Genomic DNA, 27,747 nt, shown 5'->3' with positions numbered 1-27,747 from the left:
GGACGAAGGCTGCTTTCTCATCCTGGGAACATGTCTGCTCACTTGCTACCTGCTGAGTCATTCCGCTTTATGTGAAGTGGGTGTCCTGAATGCATGAACAATCTTTATGACCTTTCCCAACAAAACACACCTTTTAGTCTTGTCTCACAACAGTTCGCCGCATAACGGTTTACATCCAACAAATTTTCTTTTAACATAGAAACTTTTCAAGTGGCTTCAGTTTTTAAGTGTTTTGAGAATTTTGAACATGATGGGCTGTTAGTGGGTCATAAAATGTCAGCAGTGAGAGCAGGAAATGAGGAACAGACTCCTATCTTAGTTTTCATCGCTCCAAGCTTAACGTATTTGCATATTCAGATATGCAAACACCGAAGTTTGCCTGCTGGCTGTGCTCTTTGGGGCTCAAGCCAAAACTTGGGTGGAGTATCGTTCCGTGCAGCAGAAATAAAGGACGCAGACCTGAGAGACTGTATATTGAAGCAGTTTCACTGGTGCTGAGCGAAAGGGAAGAATTATAATGAGTATGCAGTGCCCTATATTATGCATTCCATTTCATTCAAATGGATTTTCTGCCCATGTGACTTTGACGAACTGTGTTGCAGACTGACCTTCTGAACACAGCAAGCGCTATGTTTTCTGACAGTTGCTTAGTGACCTTTCTTCCCAGCAGAGGTTACATTTGTCTGACAAGGCCTGGTAATGTTCCATCCTCAGCTTTTTCGAGCCTTGAATGGTCTTCAGGCTCAAAGCAGAAGAAGAGGACCTTTTGCACTTGTCTAGCATTTGATGGTTCTGTGTTGACGGCCCACACTGCTGTCACCTTTGTGAGTCCTCAGTGAACCCTTTCTTGGGAGTGTGTCTACAAGCAGACCCACAGTTTATAGGTGCTCTCTGGCAGGTAGTGGCTGCGATAAAATGGTCTCCACTCCGAGTAATTATCTTCAATAATATCCACAGCTTATAGATGTCTTGAATTTTGATTTGAGGAAATCATACTGGGAATAATAATTCTGAAGATGAATAGCCCCTATTCGACTCGTATGTGTTGAATGAGGAAACTGCAGAGATCATTCAGTAGTTCCATTTGTGTTATTATCACCACCACCATAGGTGGAAAAGAGCTTAGCCCAGCCTGTAATTTTTTCACCCCTCACGTTTGGTTGACTCTTTTCTCCAAAGGGACTTACACTCATTTACCCATTAATACAGCAGAGTAATTTCTTTTTTCTACTGGAACAATTTAGGGTAAGTACCTTGCTCAAGGGTGTGCTACAACTAGATGCTGGGATTGAACCTATAAGCAGGGGGATTCAAAGGCAGCAGCTCTAACCACTACACTATTAATTGCCCCTGCTTTTTTCTCTGAGAATTTATTATGTTGGCAAAGTGCCCTGCAGGCAGCTGAAGAAGCTGAAAAAAACTGACAACATACGTAACTTGTACAAGAAGACAATAAAAGAATTTTAATGTACATATTCTTAACTTGTTCAGGCTATAAAACAGCAATATGAGATTTAAACCTTTGTTTAGCCCAATGCAGCTCATCGCTTACGACATCCATTGTGGCCACATTCAAATATTTAAAAGCCAAACACAACATTACGAAGAACTGCAGAATTCTTACATATTGTGCCACGCGAACAGCAGTCTTGATTCTGTGTTGCGTCTAAGTGCGATTCTCTCCTCCGCGTTTCAGTTCAGTCTCCGGTTAATGTCCATCCATCATATGCGCTGAAAACAGAGTAGAAAAAATTAAAAAATGAAAAAGCTGAAAAAAGTGAGACTGGAATCCAGCAGTGGAAGGTCAGACATAGTTCCTGGTAGGTGATGTGCAGCTAGAAGGAGGTCTGGACACAGCCCTGCTCTGGCTGGGGCAACTGCAGCACAGTATGCTGCCCCCAAGGAAGAGGAGGCACGCGGCACTCCAGCCGAGAAAAAGTGAAGCTCCGAGCTCCCGCTTGTTGGCCTCCACGACGAAGGGACTGTAGAAGTCCACAATGATGACATGCGCTGCCCAGGACACGGGCACTAACATCATCAACGCGGCAACAAGCAAAACCACCCCAGAAATAACTGTCACCCGCCCCTTGGCCTCCTCGTCTTCCACGCAGTTGGTGTACTTTGCTCCTGTGATGGCGACCAGAAGCCCAACAAACCCCAGGAGGATGGAGATGACAGTGAGGGCACGGGCAGCTTGCAGGTCCTGTGGAAGGGCCAGAAGGGAGTCGTACACCTTACACTGCATGTGTCCTGTGCTCTGTACCGCGCAGCTCATCCAGATGCCCTCCCAGGAGACTTGTGCTGTCACGATGTTGGGACCAATAAAAGCTGTCACCTTCCACATGGGTAGAGCGCAGGCCACAATCGCCGCAACCCAGCCCAGGACAGACAGAGTCACCCCTAATATCTCCAGGGCAAAAGAAGCCATCTTATCCGTCTCTTCAGCTGAGGTTCTGCAGCTGCTCTCTTCACAAGTGCCTCCTTTAACGTGTTTATGCTGCTTACTGGACAGTGGCAAGACACTGCCCCCCCTTCATGTATTTATTTCATAGAGGAAAGCAGGTGGAGCTGCCCGTGGCGCTGACATCATGTTTGAGGGGGTGAGTTGTTTTTCCAGATGTGCTCCCAGCGCCGAGAGTCGGTGCCGTCGGCAGGACTGGACCGATGAGTTAACCTCTTATATGTCGCAGCTTCTGATTCAGTCCTTATTCGGGAGGGTTTGGGCAGATGAGTGAGCATTTGGAGGAATACTGGACAGGTCAATGGGGACATGAGCCTCTGGGTCTGGAAGGCTGAGCGCTCCAGAATGGTGGCACAAACCTCGTAAAAGACTACCGTGTGAGTCGCTAACACACGAGAGTCCATTTTTGTACTTATTACATGTGTACCTATAGCCCTTGCTTTACAATTTTACAGTTGATTCATTTAGTGGACACACGTAGGTGGTAGCTGTACTGAGCCAATTCAGGTGCAGAATCACACTTGCGAGTACAACAGCAGTCTCCTTTGTACAATTTGATCATCAAATCTTGTGCCACTGTGTCTTCTGTATCTTGCACAGACTTCTCCTTCTCCCACACAGTCTCTTCACATTCCAATTATGGAATTTTCTTGATTGCGGCAATCAGTACGACCCATGGCGAGCCTCGAGAGGTAAGGATATAAGCTTTTGACAGCTACTCGGATGTAGGTACATTGTCATATCCTTCTATATGGTGTATTTCCAGATTTGTATTTGTAAATCCATGTAAAAAGTTTGCAGTCTTCATGTCTGACCTTAGACACCTGGAGGTGGGTGAAGGGACCTGGTACTTTACTAGAAATGGTGTAGGTCACAGTTTTTGTTACAGGTAATAAAACTACTGGGAAACCATGCTTCTACTCAGAAAAAAACAGCAATCTTTTTTAATGGGACACCTTAAAATAAGCAACAAGGGCATTCATGCAGACAATGATCCTAGTAAAAGAGTAACATGAAATAAATTGTTGTCTGGGGTCATGGTTTCAACAGTTTAGGTGCTGGGGGTGCAGTGGCGCAGCAGGCTTGGCCGAGTCCTGCTCTGTGGCGGGTGTGGGGCTCAAGTCTTGCGTGGGGTGCCTTGTGGAGGACTGCCGTCTCATCCAGGGTGTGTCCCTGCGCTGCTAAGCTAGACTCCAGCTCTCCACGAACCTGCTTGGGACAAACAGTTTCAGTCACTGTGTGTGTGTGAGTTTAGATGTTTTTCTCTTAGCCTCACTGCCAAATTGTGACAGCCTAGTAGTCTCCTAGTTGTCACGTCCACGCCCACAACTCAGCCTACAGCATCTGACTCCGGTCCAACACCTGACTAACTGCTCACCCTTTAAAAGACCCTCCTCAGCTTCCATACCTTTGCGGAATCTCGTCAGAGACAACCGCCCTCCCTCGCGACGTCCAGTGTACACTCAACAATTGTTCTTCGTTCTCATCTTCCGGTTTTCATCCCTTCTCTTTGTTTCCCGACCACGTGCACGGATCTTCGTTCAAACGTCGACTGCCGACCGACCGACCTTTCGCTTCGTCCCCTGACCTCGTCCACGGATCCTCGCTCTGACTCCGACCGCTGATCGACGGATCATTTGCCTGTCCCCGACTCCGAGAACTTGCCTTATCCCCTGAATCCAGATAAACGACTCTGCACTTGGGTCCTGCCGTCCCGGGTCTCTTGGCCCCATATGACACTAGTAGAAGTAATACAACTTTTATCATGAAACTGATATTCCTATAAAATTTATTGTTTTATGAATTTTACAACCGAATGACAAAATTCTGTTATTTCACGTCCATTATATACAAATGTAAATATACACAAATCCCAAATTGTCTAGTTTAACAATGCTATATGTGATACCTTGCTCCTGTTGTTCATAATCCTGTTTAAATTTTTCTTCATATTCAGGAGGTTACCCTGTGGCCTGGCATCACATCCAGGGTGTACCCCCACTCAGCCTCGGGTCCAGCGCTTCCGGGATAAGCTTTGGTTCACCACGACCTTTCTCGGGGCAAGCAGTTACTGACATTGGATGGACGGATGGATTCCTGAAGTGAAACTTTGCTTTTTTGCTCACTACAGCCAGTCAGTTGCAGTTCTCCTTTTTTGAAAAAAACTGTTCACCTGTTCAGATGTTTTCTGTGCGGACACGAAACTGTGGATCCTTTGTTTCCCTCATGATAAACGAACACAATATGAACACATGACAAAAATAAAACAGGTAAAAGTGTATGGGTTGAAACGTAATGATCTTTCTACAGCTTAAAGTAAAGAAACTGAAAAAATGTTGTGAGGGAACAAACATGGGCTGTATATTCCACCCAATAAATTACTTGTTGCTTGATTTATTTACCCGCTTGGGGAGGTAGGTGTTCATTTCAAACTGCCTACCTTCTGCAGCTCCCAGGGAAGCAGCAAAGCCTGTTGCAAGACCGCTGCAGCTCACACACTGGCTCTGCTTTTCTTTCACCCTGTGCCAACACAGTAAAGAATGTGCTGAAATGTCACTTTGCTTTTCTGACCCAACCTCATTTCCCACCTAACCCTGTTGCGGACTTGACTTCATCATACTTTTTGTGGCTCTAACAAATCTTTTTGTGTTCGTGAACTGACTCGCACAGCTTTCCGCCATCCGCACGCGTGCGGGAGGTGATGTCCGGAGGCTTTTATCGTATTTCTATTTGCTATTTATCGTGGAGCAAATTCGCGTATCAGCAAAGCAGAAGTTCAAAAACCGAAACAAATAATCATGCATTTACCTGATAAGATAATATTCATTCTGGGAGATGTAGCTTGTGTTTGATCAAAGCTATATTTTCCCACTTTGTTGACATGTGGTGTTTTATTATTATTATGAACTCAGTCATTTTGCTCGCTAAATGTCTATCTTACAGAGATTGCTCCTACATCTTCAGAACAAAAGGACCTCCCAGGAAAAACCAGAACACCTCAGCCAAACCACACGCACATTAAATTAACCAACAGTGTGGATTATTTGAGGGGTGGCTGCCTAACACATGTGACCTGCTCATCATCATCCTTAGAACTTAGCAGACCTTCAGACAGAGAGCAGTTTCGGAGCGCAGTCATGCCACATGGGTATGTATGTGTTTCACAGCTGCTCACTAAGAAGAAGTAGTGCAGATGGACATGTGGTCAGAGCAGAATAGTTCTTCGTTTCAGGGCCTCATCACAGCACACAGAGCTCTGACTTATGCTTTAACTCTTGTAAATGCTAAACCTCATGTCATACGAAATACACACACTGACTGAAACTGCTTGTCCCAAGTGGGGTCACAGCAAGCCAGAGCCTAACCCAACAACACAGGGTGTAAGGCTGGAAGGGGAGGAGACACACCCAGGACAGGGCACCAGTCTGTCACAGGGTACCCCAAGAGAGACTCGAACCCCAGACCCGCTAGAGAGCAGGACCCGACCAAACCCGCTGCACTATCCTCGTCAGAAATGTCACACGCATCATCTGAAACCCCTTGTCCCAAGCAGGGTCACAGGGAACCGGAGCCAAACCCAGGGCGCAAGGCTGGCGGGGGAGGGGGCACACCCAAGACAGGACACCAGTCCATCGCAAGGCACCCCAAGCAGGACTCAAACCCCTGACCTACTGGAGAGCAGGACCTGGACAAACCCACTGCGCCACCGCACCCCCATTCATCAGAAGTAGGAATAAGAAATTTTTGTTCAAATATGTTACCTGTCAAAACTGTGAGTACTTCTGCAGGAAACTAGTATTTTCTCACAAACACTTTGGTTAATTGCACAGTGGCACAGCACACGGTTTGGGTGTAGGTTCAAAACCAGTTTAGCCTGTGCGTGTGTCGGTTTCCTCTGGGTGCTCTGGATTCATCCTACAGTGGAAAGACACGTGTTTCAGGTTTATTGCAGACTAAAGTAAACACGCATTCAGTTAACAAGTCTGAATGAAAAATCGGCTTACATGTCTTTCCAGCTCCTTGTCTTCTGCAGCAGTTCCCACAGATCAAAGACACTTGTGGGATGCTTTGCTTTCACTCTTCTGTCCATATTGTCCCATTCAAGTACTGGTGTACTCAAACTTTTGATTGGCACTGTTATGACAAATCGCACTCTCACACACATACACTTTCTGACCCGCTTGTCCTATACAGGGTCGCGGGGAACCGGGGCCTACCCGGCAACACAGGGCATAAGGCCGGAGGGGGAGGGGACACACCCAGGACGGGACGCCAGTCTGTAGCAAGGCATCCCAAGCAGGACTTGAACCCCAGACCCACTGAAGAGCAGGAGTCGGTCCAACCCACTGCATCACCGCGCCCCCCTATGACAAATCAATGTATTCATTTACAGTTACATTTATTCATTTAACAGACACTTTTCTCCAAAGCAATGTACATCTCAGAAAAAAATACAATGGATCCACTACATTGACACGTGATTCTAGAGTGCAGTACATTTGTCACATACCACCATACGAACCAGTAGACATCACACGAGTAGCAGCATAAATGCTTTTCCAAAGTTTTTTTTTTATAATAAAAGATTTTTGTTGAATTTTTTTACAATTTTTCTAGAAGTTCCGTGTTTTAGGTCATTTATTGTAAATAAATAAACACGACACTGCACCCTAATATAGTGTTACTTAGGGGAAAAAAATATAAGCCTTGTAATGAGAAAGATGAAAACAAAGTTCAACAAAGACCCCATTGAGACACATTGTTCCGGCTGATACTGGATGAGGAACAGGACAGAGGCCTCCCCCCCCACCCTCCAGGAAGGCTATGCAAACGGGGTTTCTTTCAGCTGCCTCCTTTCAAAGTGAGTGAACAAATGAGTTTCAGTTGGCGGTGGGATTACCCGCCGTCTGCTGTCTACTGTGTGTTTGCGCAAGTCTTCAGGGCCCCCGACCACCCTTTTGTCTGTTACCTGGCGCCAAACCAGGACGGACTGAAGATCGCACACATTTAACGTCACAAACTCCTGTAGCACCTTCACCGTCTTCAGCGGCAGCGCAGGTTCAAGTTTATCTTACGCTTCTTAGACAAAGTCATTTTTTTATTTTGAGGAAATGAAACTCTTTATTTCGCCTGTGCATATTGTAGAAAATGTTTAGAGCAGGGGGGATGCGGTGGCGCAGTGGGTTGGACTGCAGTCCTGCTCTTTGGTGGGTCTGGGGTTCGAGTCCCGCTTGGGGTGCCTTGCGACGGACTGGCGTCCCGTCCTGGGTGTGTCCCCTTCCCCCTCCGGCCTTACGCCCTGTGTTGCCGGGTAGGCTCCGGTTTCCCGTGACCCCGTGAGGGACAAGCGGTTCTGAAAATGTGTGTGTGTGTGTGTGTGTGTGTGTGTGTGTGTGTGTGTGTGTGTGTGTTTAGAGCAGGGACTTCTGTTGAAGACTAAAGATGAACCGCAATGTACCAATTTGGCCACTTGGGGGCGCTGGTTTCCTTTGGAGATAACAGGTAGGCTGCTTTGCTGGGAAACCAGAGTGGTGTTCAAAGAGCTGGAGCAAAAGTGAGCTTCCTCAGTGCCTTTGGAAGAGATGCTTCTGATTTCCAACTGCGAAAAAGGGTGAAAAGGCTTAAAAATGCATGGCATGCTGCTATGTGAGTTGCTTTGGATAAGTGTCTGCAGGGTGGTAAATAAGAGGGGCGCTGATGTTGGGGCGGTTGAGCCTGCTGAGAGCGCAACAGATTTATGAGCCATAAACCATGGGCTCCGAGGTTCCACCGAGCCCCACGTTCAGCCCTTGTCAACGAGCAGCACATTTTGCCCCTGCTTCGGCTTCAAGCCGTGCCATCGCCGTGGAGATCGCTCCTCGGCTCAAGCGCCAACAAGGCCCCCAGCACAGTGTGGGTTTCACTGCTTTTATTCCCTCCTGCGTCTACATGTCGTTCTGAGCCCGAGCACAGAGAAGCTCTGTGTTTCCCTCACTGCTCCCTGTAAGTGTCACGCAGCACTCGGGCAGTGCTATTAATTAGCTTTGCTGTCCATCTTACCTGATCCAGTGAACAAATCCCAACTTTATGTACTTTTTCTCTACAATTTCCGTGGCTTGATACCACTTTTGAGCGGATTCCTTTTCAGCAAGGTGCGCGGACAAAACGGATGGCGTCGCCGTTTCCCATTTTCCGCTTCATGCGCGACCTGCGCTCTTGACCTGTACCTTTTGCGCCTTTCTCGGTTTGAGCTGGGGTCTGCGCAAATGTTTTTCCCACTTTTTCCTTCTTCTGCACTTGAATGTTGGCTTCTTGATCAAAGGTCATGTCACTTCTCACTCTCCGCCTTTCCATTTTTTTTAAAAAATAGCCTTAACCATGTTTATTGTGTTTAAATAGCAGGAGCACACAAAGGAGCTGTTGATTTTTAGAAGTTTAGGGTGCCAGAAGCTAATAACTATAATAATACTTTTTCTCTTCAAAGTGATCACAGCTTTTTGTCTATACATACAACCAGATATTTAGTTTCAATTTCCATGGAAGAACTGCAGCAAAACTGCTGGGAATTTATTTTTAAACTATATCCTGTATGACATAAAGCTTAAAAATGTAGAAATTTATTTACATTAATTACATTCAAAAATATCTGCATTAAAAAACACTCAATGTATCAGGCTATAATAAACATTTCTTCAATAGCTGGATTACACCGGTGGCGCGGGGTGGCCGGTTCCTGCTCTCTGGTGGGTCTGGGGTTCAAGTCCCACCTGGGGTGCCTTGTGATAGACGGGCATCCTGTCCTGGGTGTGTCCTTTACACCCCGTGTTGCCGGGCTAGGCTCCGGCTTGCCGTCACGCCGCTTGGTAGAAGCGCTTTCAGCAAGTGTGTATGTGTCTGTAGTTTGATTACTGAATATGCTTTTTACCTAACCATGCTTCTATAAAGTCTGTAAAAATGTTTAAACAGCTTTTTCCTTTTCTTTTTCTCTATTTCACAGAACATCGCCAGATATTTCATTTACCGATGTTTTTTCCTTGTTTGTAAATCTTTTTGAATGAGATGAAAAAAGAGGGTTTCTTTCATTTGTGTTTTCAGTTAATCGTGCCTGATCTCACTTGGGAATGAGGGGTTTACCGTTGTTGAGCCTGCTGGAGCAAACATTCAGAGGTGGTGATGAGTCGCTGATGCCAGGTCACAGGAGTGGAGCGATGGAGATGTCACCAGTCCTCTGTAAGGCCCCTTTTCATTTTTATTCTCACGTCCGGAAGGGTCACAACTAATGGCATTGGACTCACAAGTTTGTCATTCCCTTTCGGGGTGTGTTGAAGACGCATAAGGCAATGAGCTGTGCAAATGGCGTCAGATGTTATCGTGCACGGATGGTTTTGGACAGGAAACCTATAATGAAAGGCAACGGAGTGCTTCTGGGTATGCCTCCCAGATTGCATTCTAGTTTTGTGTGTCCTCCTGGTGCAGGGTAAACTCTTGAGCTGTTATATCGAACAGCATATTTATCATATGACAAGTTGAACTTTGCTCACGATGCACTTACCCAAGATCAGATTGACCTGCACGGATCTCAACTATGAAATCTCATGCAGTGATGCTGTCAGACATGGGGAAGTGGTCGATGGGTTGACAAAAAAAATACAAGCTGTTTAGAACGAGGAACAATGTGAATGAGATAAACATGAGCTTTGCATAAGAGAACTGAAACTCAGAATGAAGTCTTGGGTAAATCTATCATAACTTTTTATGATTTCTTTGCAGACACTTCTAACCAAAGCCCCTTTCAAAGCTCATTGGTTTACACTGTTGAATGTTTGTACTGAAGTTGGGCACATCTAATCCATTTTGTAATAACGTAATGCACAAATTGTATTTTTCCCGAGATGTATGTCGCTTTGGAGAAAAGCGTCTGCTAAATGAATAAATGTAAAATGTCAATGTAAAGCACTACGCCAGTTGTTGCCTGCTCATAGACGGTTCTTACAAACATAAAGAGAATGACGTGGAATGATTTTTGTTTCTCATCGTGACAGGAGTTAGAAACAGAAGAAACAAGTTAGGACGGGAACTCATGCGCACGCGGTATAGCTCATGTGTGACTTGGTCTGGCTTCAGATCAGACAAAGATTTCGGGACAAATCATATTAAAGAAAAACGTGGGTGATGATTGGCCGACCAGTACCGCGTGGGGTTTGAACAAACAAATGTGGGTGTGACTGCGTCTCTAGGTATGGGGGAAGGGGCACAACTGGCAAGTCCTCCAGATACACATCACTTTCAGAGGACCATTAGTGCTGCAGCAATGATGCCACATGCAGCTTACGTAACAACAATTTAATAACTTATAGCCAGTTTTGATAGACCTACAGTACATCAAGTACCCCTTTATTCCACTACGGTCAGAAAAAGGTTAAGGCTGGCTGTGATATTTTACTTGCTTTAACTGAAAAAAGGTTTATAAGTATTTTTTTTGGTTCTAGTCCTTCTTACTGTGGTTGTGATCCTGTGACATAGACCAAGGGTGTCTGCGCTTTCCATTATATAACCACTCGTTTATCACTAATGGTACAACATCCAGCAGATCCATAACACACACACACACACACTTTCAGAACCGCTTGTCCCATACGGGGTCACAGGGAACCGGAGCCAACCTGGTAACACAGGGCGTAAGGCCGGAGGGGGAGGGGACACACCCAGGACGGGACGCCAGTCCGTCGCAAGGCACCCCAAGCGGGACTCGAACCCCAGACCCACCGGAGAGGAGGACTGTGGTCCAACCCACTGCGCCACCGCACCCCCTCGTCCATAACAGACATTTACTATTAATGTGTTGCTTTGATCCAAAGCATCTTGCTAGTGTTTGACACATCTTTGCAGTTTGGTACTTTTCCTACCGTAAGGGTACTACAGCAGTATTGAGTCTTGAACCAGATATGTTCAGGTTATAAGGCCATGTCCTTGACTGTTTCACTATCTTCTGCCTTCATAGAGCCTACATACAAATACAGTGCATATAAAATGTTAGAGGCTATTATTGAATAAACAGTGTGCCTTACACAAGGGGGGTGTGGTGGGGCAGTGGGTTTGCCCAGGGCCTGCTCTGTAGTAGGTCTGAGGTTCAAGTCCTACTTGTGGTGGACTGGTGTCCTGCCCGGGGCATGTCCCCTTCTGCCTTGCACCCTGTGTTTCCGGGTTGGGCTCCAGTTTGCCGCAGGACAAGTGGTTGTAGACAGTGTGTGTGTGTGTGTGTGTGGACTCACAACTGTTCGATGTTGGCACATTTACTGGCATCTGTGTTTTACTGAGAGTGATTTTGAACCCCCCTTGGCCCTCTGCCACCATACATTGGTTGAGTTTCCTTGAGGGTTGACACAGTCAAGTGTATGTGGTCACTGCAGGCTGGTTGGAATGGTCTCATTCCTCTTTTGTGTGTATTCTTGCTTGTGCACTAAGACTGCAATTCTGTGCATGTGCACCAGTAAGACTGTGTTACTAATGCACTAAATCAGCATGTCACAACATGTATCACACCAAAAAACGGATTAGCTTTTTTTTACGGACCAGGGCCAGCAAGGCGCAGTTAACTGACACTTTTAATGGGAACATGTTATTGTCCTGCTGTGCAAATGCATACCTGGTTGTTAAAATAGGCACAGAACAAAATAACTAAAGAAGTGGGCTGAATATGAATGCCGACATAAAATGTAAAGACGAAAACCAAAAAGAAGTGACATAAGTGATCCATTATTCTGTATTGGGTACAAGATGTTTGACGTCCTGAGAGTTTATTGGATCCCATTTTTCTAATGATTACCTAATTATTATGAGTGTATTTAACTTGTTATATTCATTTTAGCGGGTATGGTGGCGCAGTGGGTTTGGCTGAGTCCTGCTCTCTGGCGGGTCTGGGGTTCGAGTCCCACTTGGGGTGCCTTGCGACGGACTGGCGTCCCGCCCTTGGTGTGTCCCCTTACGCCCTGTGTTGCTGGGTTAGGCTCTGGCTCGCTGCAACCCCGCTTGGGACAAGTGGTTTCAGACTCTGTGTGTGTGTGTAGATATATATATTCATTTTATTTCTGTAGATTATCCTGGATATGTTTCTGAGCGCAGAGCTTCAGGGAAATGCTGGAGGTGCTCAGCCTTGTGGAGTCTGGCATGGAATACCAGTGAGGTCCCTTTTCATTTTATTTAATGTGTTATGATGATGGACTGTAATAACTGCAACCAAATGTCCAACCAAAAAAAAAGGTGACTATATCCAGGCTTCTTATTGCCGGCTGCAAAAAATAACAAAAGGAAACCCTTCCCATGGTTGATCTCCATTTAGAGGTGCTGCAGGTGCTGGGCAGGTGGCTGCTTCACCTGAGACGGAGGTATACCTGTTGTAGACATGTAGGTTCCACCTGCCGTGGGAGCAGAAACAGGTTCAGCTGGTCCAGGTGGAGACAGGTGTCTCTTACCGCGGCACTTTCAGCGTGTACAGGCTCACCAGAGGCGGCCGTTGCCACAGGGACAAGACTCCACCCACTTAAAGGACAAAGGGTTTCAGCATGTGCAAGGTCTGCTGTATGTGTGCAGCAATAGAGAAAAGTGTTTACTTTCAGTTCAGCCCAGCAGTGCTGCTCAGCTTGGATTAAATCGTCATGACTCACAGAGACGGGATTTTACTTGTTTATTTTTATCAACTCTTAACTGAATGACAGAAACTGTGACATGATTGAGCTGGTCTGAACCACTCTTTACCAGTCCAAAATGACAAATTTGACATTTCTTTAGTTTTGAAACGCTCATGAATTCTCAGAGTGATTTCCCAATTAACTAATTGATAATGGATCTTTAGGAAAATCTAACCCTTGTTATAGTGCGTTATGTGACTTTCATGTCCATTCGTCATTTGCGTTTATTCACTTAGCAGACACTTTTCTCCAAAGTGACTTCCAGTGGATACCATGTAGTGTTACTTACCCACACACCTAATTCACCAAGGTGACTTACACTGCTAGATACACTACTTACACTGGGTCACTCATCCATATGTGAAACACACTCTTTCTGTGTCACTCACACACTAAGGGGAAACCGGAACAGCGTGTCCTTAAATGGTGGGAGGAAACCAGAGCACTCAGAGGAAACCCACACAGACACAGGGAGAACATGCAAACTCCACACAGACTGAGTGGGGGTAAAACCCATGTTCTCTCACACCACCCAAGCACTTTGAGACAGCAGCGCTATTTGCCGAGCCACCATGCCACCTGGAAGTAAGAGGCAGGCTTGTCTGTGTGGACAGAAGAATTCAGATTTATTTCTGGGGGATTCTTCCTTTTACCTTTGTGTAAGGTCTTAAATCTGAAATTTTTGCAGCAAAATGTAAAAATCAATATAATTAATGTAAATAAATAGTACTTTTGGACTGTAACTGACACAAAGTCACTTAGAGTGCAGTGGCAAATACGTGTCCTGGCATGTATGCCTGAAAGAATCACATATTCCAAAATTTGGAGCTGAATTTCTTTGAGAAACACTCTGAAGAAAGCACGGCTAGGAGTGGAGCACAAAAATAGTATCGGACATAAGAAACGCAAACCACGCTGAAACATTCAATCAATGCTTCCCATACAAATTCAGCCTAAACATTTCCTCATTTTGTTCACCCGAATGATGAACTAAACCAGTTTTGATGAAGTAAAACTGGGGAAAGAGAAGGTTTTAGTTTCTGGAAAATGTTTTTTTATTCATAGTGTTCTTCTTAACTGCCGCGCATAATTTGTACACATTGACACGATTTTACAAAAATGCAAATATGTTAGACACTTTCCACTGTGCAGTTTATTTTTAGAACATTTATTCATATTGCCATATGTTCAGTTGTATGAAATTAAACTTCTTTTTAACAGTCTATATCTCTGATTTGATCTTTTCTTCTCTACAGCTGAGTCTCTATAACTGAATCCCGTGCTGACAGAGGATGATGTCCACCTGCCGTGACGATCGAGACGTTCCGTGCCGAGCTGGGGATCCAAGATGCCATTTGCCAACATTATAATTACTTGTTAAACACTGGCTTACAAATTGTTACTTTCTAGAATACCCAGGAGGGGTGGGCAACCACTGGCCCGTGGACCCCCGGAGGTTTTTTTTCTCCTTAAACCTTCAGCTGGGAGTTTTTGTTCCTTTCCCTGGTGGCCAGTAGGTATACTTGTAGCTCTATAATAAGTTTTTCATTATGGTAGCCATTAGTCGACTGTCTTCTTGGTTTGTATCAATTTTTCTTGCTGTATCTCTGTGTTAAAGCGCTCTGTGTCACTGCGCGGGAAGAGCGCTCTATGAAAAATAAAAATAATAATAATAAAAATAATAAAACTGAGCATTCAGTCAGTGAATCCAAGTTTAAACCAGTTCCTATTCCTAGGTAGCGAGAGATATGCAAACATCCGGACACACCTGCTAAGCACTGTTGTGACATGTCACAAGTTCCATGTGCACGGTGTTTTCTACAGAGAGACCAAGTGAAAATGAAAAGCACCTTTGAACAGTTATCTGGAACGAAGGGCACACATGGTTGCATGTATAGGTGTTACACTATGGTTCTTCTGTGAGGATCTCGTTTGTTACGTTGGTATTGCAGTCTTTTCCAGGTTTTTCAGTCAATATAAACCTCTGCATAATTTCAGGAAAGCAAAATGATAAGTGGATAAAAATGACCATTGATGGAACATTAGTTTAGATTCTAGGAGTCACTCTGTTGTTTTTTTTTTCCTTTATCCCTTGGCAGTATGTATCCATAGTTAATGGATGTTTATATTACACAATTTTTTAAAGACAGTGGTTATAATGGCTTTGTTTATATGAAGGATGCTTGACTTTTTTTTACATTCAGTGGGGGCTGTAGAGCTGTCATCATGTAATCTGTGGTAATTTCCCTTGATCAAGGTTCTTAATCTGAATTGTTTCAGTAAGGATACGCAGTTGCATTAAACAGGAACTGTAATTTATGCAGGGGGGCGTGGTGGCGCAGTGGGTTGGACCATAGTCCTGCTCTCTGGTGGGTCTGGGGTTCAAGTCCTGCTTGGGGTGCCTTGCGGTGGACTGGCGTCCCATCCTGGGTGTGTCCCCTCCCCCTCCAGCCTTATGCCCTGTGTTGCCGGGTAGGCCCCGGTTCCCCGTGACCCTGTATGGGACAAGCGGTTCTGAAAATGTGTGTGTGTGTGTGTGTAATTTATGCAAAAACAGACAAAAAAACATTATTGTGAGCAGATGAGCATCTACTTGTGCAGGGGCTGACACGTGGTTTTGGCAGTTTTTATTGTCATATATCGGGTCATGCTAGGATTGTATTTCTGGTTACTTTCTAGCCAAGGCAAAATGTACCTAAGTAAGAAAAAAAATTGCTGTTTGTAGTACTTAAACAGGCAACATTTTGTTGCCCAAAAGCCTGCGTGTATGTTCACCCAAAGGACGTCAATGAACAAGTTTTGAAGATGTGGAACTTAGATGATAAAAACTGAAGTAGACTCTGGGGAAAAGTAATACTGGGTGTACAAATGTAGGGACTTCCCTTACATGGTCACCTTCTGTCCTCTTAATATGTAGATAGGAAAAAAACAGATCAGTTGTCACTCATGACTCATACATACCTTTTGCGGGGAAGGGGGGAGGTATAGCTTTGTTTCGAGCACCGTGGAGGGGGAGAAGAGGAGAACCCGACTGACTGGTTTGCGGCTAAGCGTCATGTGCCAAGTCCCACCCTCTTACGAGGCTACAAATATCAAATGTCAGGGGCTTAGTGACACCGCTGAGAAGCGAACACCGTCAGATTGACTTGAGTGCCTCGGACTCTTTTTCTCCTGCAGAGACAAGTGTGAGCAGCAGAAGGCTGACAGGATGGCATCAGGTGGGCTCCAGATGCTGGGCTTGGTCCTGGGCATTCTAGGCTGGATCGGGGCAATTGTGACATGCGCTGTGCCCATGTGGAAGGTGACAGCATTTATCGGAGAGAACATCGTGACTGCACAGATCACCTGGGAAGGCATCTGGATGAACTGTGTGGTGCAGAGCACAGGACAGATGCAATGCAAGGTGTACGACTCCATGCTCGCCCTTTCCCAGGATCTCCAGGCTGCTCGTGCTCTCATCGTTGTGTCGATTGTGGTAGGCATCTTGGGCATCCTGTTGGGTGTAGCTGGGGGCAAGTGCACCAACTGTGTGGAGGACGAAACATCCAAGACCAAAGTGGGTGTGGCTGCAGGCGTGGTCTTGATAGCAGCAGGCATCCTGTGCCTTATACCTCTCTGCTGGACAGCCAACGCCATCATCCGGGATTTCTACAACCCCCTGCTGGTCTCCTCACAGAAGAGGGAGATCGGGGCATCGCTCTACATCGGCTGGGCTGCCGCCGCCCTTTTGATCATTGGGGGAGGTTTGCATTGCTGCAATTGCCCTCCGAAGGAGGACTCATACAAGGCCAAATACAGTGCTGCTCGCTCTGCAGCTTCGGCTCCCAAAAACTTTGTTTGACTGGAATCTGCTGGTCTCCTTTCAATTTACTGCCCCAGTTATCCTTTTTGATTGCCTTGACGCAAAGTGCATTTCAAAGACTTTAAAATCAAGTGGAACTTGTGCCTTTGACATATGTGAACCATTGTATGTAAAAAAGATAATGCCGGAGTGCTCCAGAAACAATATATCGTTATGCCCAAAGGGGCTTTTGACCGTTGCGATTTTTACAGTGTGTTAAAGACTACGCGATTCCTCACAAATGAATTTAATAATCTGTTTTGTGCTTGTCTTGTATCCATTATCTCAATTGCACCATAATGATGTCATTATTTCTCAATGAGCAGTGTTTACATTTCTTTGAGAGGCAGGTCATACATCTCTTTTGTTCCATGCCAGATGATTAAGTGGTTTTCTTTGTAAACTATATACTTCATGTCTATATTCTTGGTGTTTGGTAATTTTGTATGAAATACAATTTTTCTTGAGAAAATAAAGAGCTATTTTTGGATACATGCCACAATACACCGCCAAGCATTTTCCATTATCTAAGAAAATGAAAAGCAAGAAGATAAACATGCAGTGCTGTTTTGTGCTTCTTTTTAAACACTTATTTAACACTTATTTTAAATACCCTAACCCTAAACATTTTCTTTATTTCCTGAAATGCATTTTCCATGGGTCATTGTTTCCGGTGTAATTGTTTTCGCTGTTATTTTTAAATACAGTTCGCATGAAATTAACCAAGTAACCATTTATGCTAAAAAAGGCGGATGAAATTCAGTAATAGTTTTTTTCGAAAATCTCTCCATGACGTGTTGTTACTCCTTGGGTGGGGCTAACCTGTTGCACCATATCTGATTCACGTGCGAGAAACACGAAAGTGAGGAATTTGTCAGTCATTAACCTCTGACTGGTAAATACTTCTGCTTTTGAGGAAATTCCTGCAAATCAATAATATTATCCTTTCGAACAAATTTTCCCTGCCCTCCCTGATTCAACTGGAATATTAACTCTTACTCCAAGAGCATATTGTAAATACTGCTGGTTTGTTAATTCGTTGGTTAGCTTATGAGTTTCTCTAATGCAGCTTACGGTATGTTCACTCATTTACACAGCAGGATGTTTTAGAGAGTTCATTTCTCATTAATGCTACAGCAGTAAAGCAGAGCTTGAACTGCAGCCTTAAAAATTGTTACTCTCTGTCTCAAGTTTACAGATTTTACGCTGGATGCAATTTTTTACTGAGTATTTTGAACTGTGCTTCTCTTATGGCAGAAATGTAAAGCAGATGTATAAAAATGTCCTTCTTTGACTCCCACTACCTACCGCCCACTCTTCTCTCGTTAATTTGTCATCCCTCTCTTAATGAGGTTAATACACTCCGCAAAATCACCCTGTGGCACACAGCCACACCTGACACCGACACAGATACGACACAGTGACATGACGCACCACAGTGAAATGATGCACAGAGAGCACCTTCAGACAGACCAGGGATTCCAGTCCTGAGTTCCCTCCTCCTTGAAACTTTGTGGAGCCTAAAAGAAAGTTACAGATAAATCAAGATCTCCGAGTCTACATCTTCTTGTCCAAATGAACCAGTCCAGTTCTCACACTGTGGAGAGAAGGGGCTTAAAGAGTCATCGTAACACCGTTAAACAAACATAACCAAGGGCGGTCAGACATGCCACTGTCGTTTCTCAGCTGCAGTATGTTACGTATGTTAGCTGTAACCAAGACAGGTTGCCAGGTGTGAGTGGTGTGATGTACAGACGTTCCTCGACTTACGATGGTTCGACTTACGATTTTTCGACTTTACGATGGTGAGCTGGCGATAGACGCTCAGTAGAAACCGAACTTTGAATTTAGATTTTTTTCCCGGGCAATACTCTCTTGCGATGCTCGGCAGCGGCAGTGATCCGCATCTCCCAGTCTGCCACGCGGCTATGTTTTGCGCATCCATAATGTCACAGAAATGTCCGTCTGTGTCTCTTGCTACTGGTGGGAAGAAGAAGAAGAGGGCAATTACTCTTGAGCAGAAACTCAAGACAATTGCCCGGCATGAAGGCGGCAAGCCGTAATGGCCATCGCACGTATGCTAGGCTATGATGTTCGGTAGGTAAGGTGTATTAAATGCATTTTCAGCATGATATTTTCGACTTACGATGGGTTCTGCGGAATGCAACCACATTATAAATCGGGGACCACCTGTAATAGATTTATAGAAACTGAATCTAGATGTTCCAGGTGTGCTTTTTAGGTGGATTTTGTAGTCTTTCAACCTGCATCTACTTGCACAAAAGTAGTATACAGCTATGGCAAAGGGCTCACTGTGGTATTGAGGGACATCTTTTCTTTGTTTCTCAGGACAAAACCACACCCACCATGGGCAGTATAAATATGAACCTGTTTTTCTCAAAACATCTTTTGGAGATGTCTACTGAACTGAGCACTGGACAACTAAAGAATAGAGGCAACATTGCTTCTTAGGCGCTCCAAATGCTGGTCATCATTCTGGCAATCATTGGGTGGCTAGGAGTCATCATCATGTGTGCCCTACCCGTGTGGAAGGTCACCGCCTTCATCGGTGCCAACATTGTGACAGCACAGACCATCTGGCAGGGTCTCTGGATGAACTGCATGATGCAGAGCACAGGATAGATGCAGTGCAAGATCTATGACTCCATGCTCTCCCTTTCCCAGGACCTGCAGGCTGCCCGTGCCCTCATCGTCATCTCCATTGTCGCGGCTTTCGTTGGCATTCTTCTGGCCGTGGCAGGAGGCAAGCGCACCAACTGCATTGAAGATGAGACCCCCAAAGCCGAGGTAGCCATTGCCAGAGGTATCAGCTTTATTGTGGCTGGTATCCTTTGCCTCATCCCAGTGTGCTGGTCGGCCAGCTCCATCATCCGGGATTTTTACTATCCACTGATGACAGATGCCCAGCATAGAGGGCTGGGAGCATCAATGCACCCTGGCTGGGGGGGCTGCGGGAATTCTTCTCCTAAGTTGTGGTTTACTGTTCTGGAACTGCACTCTCATGGAAAACCACCCTTACCCTACAAAGATTTCAGCAGTAAGGTTCAATGCCAGTCCATAGACAATATTTTAAAAAAAAAAAAAAAAAAAAAGAATTCTCCTCTTCTTTACTTCCAGGTAATGTACAGACCCTGTTTCAAGGTCTTTCTGTCAAGCCATTCCATAGCGATACATTGATACATTAATGTCTTTTCTTTAAATGAATGTGTGACGGGTTTAATTTGTTTTACCTTTTGTTAAGAGAAACTTTTGTTGCTTCTAACCCTTCTTACAGCTGTACTGGTGGTGTGCTTTCAAAATGATATGTGCACTGTAAAATACGACTGTGTTCAGTTTGTATTCTTGTTTGATTTCATATCATGGAACCCTTTGGTGTGAACATTAAAATCTGTCAGCCTGCAGTAAAACAGATAAGTGAATAAATCACATTTTGTGTATGAATGCCATAGTGAAGTGTTGAATGTTTTACAACTAAGCAAGTTAAATATTCTTTTAAGGAAGGGATATAAGCGTTACTGCAAAAAATCAAGGGATGTTATTTTTGAATAACGTCACGTGCGTATGCAGATTTGAGTGTAAGATTCTGTGAGCTCGCGCGGGCGCTCGCGCTCGAATAATTACGTGTCTTTCTTAAAATAGCCCACGCCTTCGCTTCGTCCAGGGTGACTTGTCGCATTAGGTTTGTATATTAAAGTTTGTAAATGTCAACAGCTGGCTAATGTGTAGAACCTCAGTGAGTGAAGGGTACAGCAGCAGAGCAGGAGCGGGACTCGAAATCAGCGCGTCCTGCCTAACGCCGGGACACCACCAGGACACACTTATCCGCGTTAATAATCTCAGGGTTTTCAGACCGCGGTGTATTAGAAAAAAATGTAACTGTAAATTTGTAAGCGAAGTGATGAGGAGCAAGCAGCCTTGTTAACTTCAGGATACTTTATTTCAGTTCTCTGGGATCAAAGAAACACAACAAGTAGCAGTACACTAACTAAAATATTATTATGGACACCAGTTAATACAACAATGGTAGTCAATACACATGATGATGATTATAAAACGTATTACCGTTTCAGCAATCAAACTAAAAGTGCGATTAGCCACAGAAACCAAAGTTAACTGCATCATGCTATGCATCGCTTCGCGGTTAGGTCAATAATAAACGTATAATCATGGTTTCGTAAATCATCGGATTCCTGCGGTGGGTAAGAGGTGCTGAGACGCACACTTTTCAGGACGTTCCAGTTAAAAAAACTACCAAAAACGTGTGCAAAGAGTCATTTCGCTTGGGCATTTTTGAACTTCTGCGAGAACAGTTATAATTTAAAAAAAAAAAAAAACACAGCTATATTATTAAGAAGAGGAGCCAACCAGCGCCGGTCATTCATACGTAGTCTTTTCCCGTGCCGCCGGGTTTTGCCGAGCAGTACTTTGCCGTGTACTGGCGATCTTCCTTGGGGGAGCACTGGCAGCAAAAGAGCGCTCCCCCCAGGATGAGGAGCCCCGCCGCCCCCCAGCCGATGTAGAGCGCGCCGCCGAGTTCCCGCCTCTGCGCGTCCGACAGCAGGGGGTTGTAGAAGTCCCGGATGATGGTGTTGGCGGACCAGCACACAGTGATGAGGGACAGTGTCCCGCTGAGGACGAAGAAGACCCCTGCAGAGACGGCCACTTTGGCCTTGGCCGACTCCTCCTCTATGCAGTTGGTGCACTGGCCTCCGGCCACCGACAGCAGGATGCCGAACAGGGCCACCAGCACCGAGATGACCACGAGGGCGCGGGCGGCCTGCAGGTCCTGAGGGAGGGCGAGCATAGAGTCGTAGACCTTGCACTGCATCTGGCCCGTGCTCTGCACCACGCAGGTCATCCACAGGCCCTCCCAGATGATCTGCGCCGTCACAATGTTGTTGCCCACGAAAGCGGTGACCCTCCACATGGGCAGGATGCAGATTATGATGTCGCCCAGCCACCCGATGACAGCGAGCGCGATGCCCAAGATCTGCAGCCCCAAGGAAGCCATGCCTGAGCGGTCCTGGGGTTCTCCTCTCGATGTGAAAATTCTTCCACTACAGCGGGTGAAGAACTCTCTGGAGCGAAACTTTATAGACTGGCAGCCCCCCTTCTTGTCAAAGGGTGGGATTTGGCTTCCTTCTTTGTGGGCAGTAGGGGGAAACGAAAGGTCACTTTTCTCCAGATTTTATTCTATACACTGCTGTTATTGGACATTTTCTTAATTTTTCAAACCAGCCATGGATCAAATGAATATAGAGAGTGCTTCATTTGATCTCGTTGACTTGAGCCCAAACACAATAGTAGACTAACGTTAAAATGCAAAACAACAGCAAGTAATCTCAAATATGAGATGCACCTACATGCTGAGTCAAAACATTTTACCCTCGCACAGAATGCCCAACGCGTCGAAAACACAACTTGTCGGGCTACACATCTGGTTGTTCAACACAACTACAATTCGACTAAAACTATTCCATTCTAGCATTTTATAATTTTTATTGTTTAACCTCAGGGGGGTGCGGTGGCGCAGTGGGTTGGACCGCAGTCCTGCTCTCCGGTGGGTCTGGGGTTCAAGTCCCGCTTGGGGTGCCTAGGGGCGGACTGGCGTCCCGTCCTGGGTGTGTCCCCTTCCCCCTCCGGCCTTACGCCCTGTGTTGCCGGGTAGGCTCCGGTTCCCCGTGACCCCGTAAGGGACAAGCGGTTCTGAAAATGTGTGTGTGTGTGTGTGTGTGTGTGTGTGTGTGTGTGTGTGTGTGTGTTTAACCTCTTCATGCAAAACAATAACAACAGGAACAATAAACCATGCCAAGTTTGGGCAAATATAACTAGAAAGAAATATAGCCTTTTAAATAAATGATAGGACTGTTATGTAGCTTAATTTGGAATGTGTAAAATGATTTCATTGTCAACCCAAGCAACTATATACGATGAAAACACAGGTGAGTTGAGCTCATTTAAACTAATGAAGTATTCAGTGAGATTTTCCAGGACAAATGATTACATCACACATGGGGTGGGTATGGTATGCTGCTGAGGTGTATATATATATATATATTCCTAAACCCATCAGTTGCAGGGTACATTTATTAACATAGCAGATGCTTTTCTCCAAAGCAACATCCAATGAACTCTCTGTAGTGTTACTAGCCTACACACCTTATTAATCAAGGTGACTTACACTGCTAGATACTCTACTTAGAATGGGTCACCCATACATCAGTGGAACACTCTCTGTCACTCACACACTTAGTTTGGGTGAACCTGAACACCAGGTCTTTGGAGTGAGGGAGGAAACCAGAGCACCCAGAGGAAACCCACACTGAGAACATGCAAACACCATACAGACTGAGCAGGGATCGAACCCACGTCCTCCCGCACCACCCAGGCACTCTGAGAGAGTAGCGCTACTCGCTGTGCCGCTGTGCCACCGTGCCGCCCGTAGCCACGACCCCTGACAAGGGGGCAATTTGGAGTCACCAATTACATATGCTTGCAGACTGTGGGAAAAAAAAACCGGAGCAGCTGGAGGAAAGTGCATAAATAGGGGAATAAAGTGTTGACTCACACAGCTGGACTCGAACCCTACGTCTGAGTGAGGTGTAAGGGAGCAGCGCCACCCGCCGCGCCACTCTTGAGACGTTACAGCCATAAAATATTTCGTGTTAACAAAAAGCATATCACGAAACGATTTAAACGCAGGCGTAACATATTTTATTTAACTCAATACTAAATATTGGTAAAGCTGCTGAAGTATTTTCGTTCCCGCCAGCATCTGTCAACTTGTTACGCACCGAATTAAAATGAGCTCTTTTCCATTTTGCCGCTTTTCCCAGTTTGTCCATTGAGATGAAAGGAAAGGGCGAAGCGTCTCGCGCCATCGCGCGGGAGTCTGGTTAAAAGACCTTAATATGAACATTTACTTTATTAATTATTATTAATTGTTATTAACATTTACCTCAAAATATCATCAGGTGTACATTATCATGCACGCCTGCCCTCCCTTGGATTTTTGCTATGTAAAACAAACTATTGGGTTAATTGGGTAAAGTTTATTATATATTATACCCAAACTCTACCAGCTGTCCCATGGTAATGTATTACATGTATTAGATGTTCATATTAGATGAATTAGATGTTCGCTGCCGGTACTGCTGTTCTGCTGTCCTCTTCTCTACACCTTTCTTAAAATTATGCCTCGCAGGAAAAAAAAAGAAGTCAGTGCACTTGTGTGCATTTGTGGTTTTTGTGCAGTTATACTTGTATTAACCTGTCCAGGTACAACCAAGCAAATTTGAAGCTGAAACAGTCCAGCTGATTGATGATAAGCGGCTGTCCTTTCTAGCTCTGATAGTTCTTTTTAAACAGTTTCCTGCTGTATATGTAATTATTCTAATTTGGTGGTTACCTATTAACATTGTACACTATAAAATCCTTATAACACTTTACATTTGTTCATTTAGCTGACGCTTTTCTCAAAGCGATTTACAATGTTATTCTATCTACAACTGTTTACCCATACATTTTTAGAGCTGCTACCTTTTCACTCAAAGGTTGCTGCTTTGAGTCCTACCTCCAGCAGTAGCGCGTTTGAGCAACGTATTACTATGAGTTGCTCAAGTAAAACTACCCAGCTGTATAAATAACTGTAAATAGCTTAACCTCATAAGCTGCTTCGGAGAAAAGTATCAGCTAAATGAAAAAGCTTAATTCCCTCTGATCTTTGAAGGAAGGGGTTCTGGAAGCTACCACAGTGTGCTGTATGTAATAATGCAGCTTCCATTGAGACTGAGGAGAAGAAACTGGACTCAACTAGTACAGCTGGCTTTATAATTTCAAATGTTCTGCCCTCAATAGTCCTTGTGATCCAGATATGCGCAGGTACTGCTGCTACGCCTTGAGGGCACATTATTCAAAATCAGATTCCAGGGTTTGCATTGGTCAATTTGTGGTGTGCAATTCAAATGTAACCAACAGAGCAGATATACAGCAGGGCCCCAGACTTAAACATACAGAATATGAAATGTTATACATTGCATTTTCGTTTTTCATGTAGAGCACTGTGAGTCTGTGATTTGTAAAATTTTTTCTGATCAACAAGTATTAAATTTGTCTTTTGTGGACTGTGGATGAAACGCATCAAAGTTCATAGAAAATATATAAAATATGATTTGACATATATTCACGGTCCTGTCATAAACTTACTATATACCACATGTTTGCCTACTTGTTTAAATCTGAAATATTTGTTCAAGATACCTTTATTTCCCTCACCTTTGCAGGAACTTTGTGTGCTGAATGCTTCAGAGATGGAATTCCTTTCAATGGAGCATTTCAGATTTCATTATTTTATTAACTACTGTACAATGTTTAGTTCATAAAAGTGTAAATACACCTTTTCAGTTTTGTTCCATTGGACTAGAAACAAAATGTATGAAATGTGGTCCCTTGATGCTCATTTGTTGTGGTAGTGATTTTTTTGGTGCTGCTTGATAATTCTTAAATTTCTGAAAAACTGGAAGTATACAGAAAATTCAGGAATACCAACTACTAGGGCCACTATTTAAACTACTTAATGATAGTTTAAAATATCTGCGATGACCAAAATAATCACGTTAACCGAAACGTGTGTTGTAAAAGCTTAGCAATCGCATGTAAGTTACACGTTAAAATCATGTGAAACTGAGTTCAGTTCCATCAGGGTGTGTCTCTTGGCCATTCAAACGTAAACAGACTCATTGTTTTTGGTTTCTCGTCCTCGATAGGCAACAGGCTGAACAAGATTTTCAATGCATTGTTTTAAGCTAGCAGGCTGTCACTGGTTTCTACTGAAACCAGTGCAGTATTTGTTTCAGTCCTACTAAGAACTTGTACAGAGAGAAAGAGAGAGAGAGAGAGAGAGAGAGAGAGAGAGAGAGAGAGAGGGAGAGAGATAAATATCTGGTCCACCAATGAAGTTTCATATGGAACGGAGTTTCGCCTATGAGTATTACAGGTTGACTCCTCCCAGGTTGCGGGATTCTATAACTAAGCAACCTGCAGAAGGAGGACTCACAACTGACCACCTGCTGCTTCCATCCACCACACTGAGCCAGGAGCTGCTTTCTTCCAGCTACGCGCAAGGAATACAACACTCTTGACAAGATGGTATCTGCAGGTTTACAGATTTTTGGACTCTCGCTATCCATCATTGGGTTTCTTGGAGTCATAATTGTGTGTGCCTTACCGATGTGGCGAGTGACTGCCTTCATCGGTGCCAACATTGTGACGGCGCAGATCATCTGGGAGGGTCTCTGGATGAACTGCGTGATGCAGAGCACAGGACAGATGCAATGCAAGATCTACGACTCCATGCTGGCCCTTTCCCAGGACCTGCAGGCTGCCCGTGCTCTCATCGTCATCTCCATTATTGTGGCTTTCCTTGGCATTCTTCTGGCCGTCGCAGGAGGCAAGTGCACCAACTGCATTGAAGACGAGTCGACCAAAGCCAAGGTAGCCATTGCCGCCGGCGTCACCTTCATCGTGGCTGGCGTCCTCTGCCTCATCCCAGTCTGCTGGTCGGCCAACACCATCATCCAGGACTTCTACAACCCGTTGCTGACGGATGCCCAGCGCAGAGAGCTGGGGGCATCGCTGTACGTCGGCTGGGGGGCGGCAGGTCTTCTGATCCTGGGTGGGGGTCTACTGTGCAGCTCCTGTCCGCCGAAGGAGGAAAGGCCGTATGATATTAAATATTCCCAGGCAAGATCTACAGCTACCAGCAAGGCATATGTGTGAACCATGCCATTGAACACATGTGTGGATCTCTTCTTATGGACACTGCTTCTGTGTAATATTATGATCTTGTTCACTTTATTAATCCAAAGTATTTAAACATTATTAAGTAAACATAAAAACTGAATTAAAGCAAAGATTAGTTTAAAAGTATGAAATTTCAACCATATCCTGTTAAGTTTCTTATTCAGTTGTTTTTGTATTCCTTTGAATGTATATGTACTTAATGTGTGAATTTTTGCTTCAGATTTCATTTTAACATTTTATACTGCATACAGATGTGAAATGTATGTCACTGAGAAAAAAATTTGACACTGAGAACTGAAATAAATGCAAAATATTTTTTAAATCTTCAATTATTGTTTGGTTTTCTTATGAAATGAATTTATCTGTATTGAACAAAATTAAAATGAAAATATAAAAAATATTTTTTTTTTTTTACTTTTTCAACCTCTGTCATGTTTAATTGGTTATTTTTTCACAATAGAACTATTGTGTTGTTTCTTTAGGTAAATTTCATCTATTGCTCCTCAGTTTTATTATTTACATCTTTCAAAAATTAGACCAAGGATACAAGGAAGTCTTCACCTTGCTATTTCTTGTATAATGCGTGCTACTGGAAAAGGTAATGTTTTCTAAGTCACACTTACCATCACTTTAATACGATGAAAGTTTGATTTTCGGAAAATTTCTCCCCAACTGGACAAACATCACTCGAGCTTATCATTGATAACATCTTGAGCAATTCAAAGTCACAGTGGTTCGAAGACTATCTGAGGATCAGAGGGTACTAGGCCACGTAAGGTACATCCTGGAAGGGACGCCAGTTCGTCACAGACCAGCCGCACACATTACAGGAATTTTCGAGTGACAAATCTAAATGTCTCTGTATGTCTACATGTCTCTGAGGCTGTAGCAGGAAACTAGAGCTCCTGTGGGAAAACCATGCAAACTCCCCACACGTAGAAAGGGGATCAAACCAA

At 44.5% G+C, this 27,747-nt stretch overlaps 4 protein-coding genes and 1 pseudogene across 4 annotated transcripts; 3 read left to right on the top strand and 2 right to left on the bottom strand.

The window, feature by feature from the left end:
* Positions 1-1,491: 1,491 nt before the first annotated feature.
* On the bottom strand, positions 1,492-2,476 carry LOC108921157 (claudin-9-like). The gene has a single exon (XM_018730487.2). It carries the CDS (start codon positions 2,426-2,428, stop codon positions 1,805-1,807), a length of 624 nt encoding a protein of 207 aa, XP_018586003.1. The 5' UTR covers positions 2,429-2,476; the 3' UTR covers positions 1,492-1,804.
* Positions 2,477-16,250: 13,774 nt separating this feature from the next.
* LOC108921300 (claudin-4-like) lies at positions 16,251-17,564 on the top strand. The gene has a single exon (XM_018730728.1). The coding sequence runs from the start codon at positions 16,337-16,339 to the stop codon at positions 16,967-16,969; it is 633 nt and encodes a 210-aa protein (XP_018586244.1). The 5' UTR covers positions 16,251-16,336; the 3' UTR covers positions 16,970-17,564.
* Positions 17,565-19,450: 1,886 nt separating this feature from the next.
* On the top strand, positions 19,451-20,656 carry LOC108921213 (claudin-like protein ZF-A89; annotated as a pseudogene).
* Positions 20,657-21,080: 424 nt separating this feature from the next.
* Positions 21,081-22,039, bottom strand: LOC108921155 (claudin-like protein ZF-A89). The gene has a single exon (XM_018730485.2). It carries the CDS (start codon positions 21,999-22,001, stop codon positions 21,369-21,371), a length of 633 nt encoding a protein of 210 aa, XP_018586001.2. The 5' UTR covers positions 22,002-22,039; the 3' UTR covers positions 21,081-21,368.
* Positions 22,040-25,959: 3,920 nt separating this feature from the next.
* On the top strand, positions 25,960-26,922 carry LOC108921243 (claudin-like protein ZF-A89). Its single transcript, XM_018730596.2, has one exon. The coding sequence runs from the start codon at positions 26,135-26,137 to the stop codon at positions 26,765-26,767; it is 633 nt and encodes a 210-aa protein (XP_018586112.2). The 5' UTR covers positions 25,960-26,134; the 3' UTR covers positions 26,768-26,922.
* The last annotated feature ends 825 nt before the right edge of the window (positions 26,923-27,747 follow it).

Source organism: Scleropages formosus, chromosome 4 (genome assembly GCF_900964775.1).
Source record: "Scleropages formosus chromosome 4, fSclFor1.1, whole genome shotgun sequence".
Classification (NCBI taxonomy): Eukaryota; Metazoa; Chordata; class Actinopteri; order Osteoglossiformes; family Osteoglossidae; genus Scleropages; species Scleropages formosus.
This window is presented reverse-complemented; position numbering and strand designations above follow the sequence as displayed.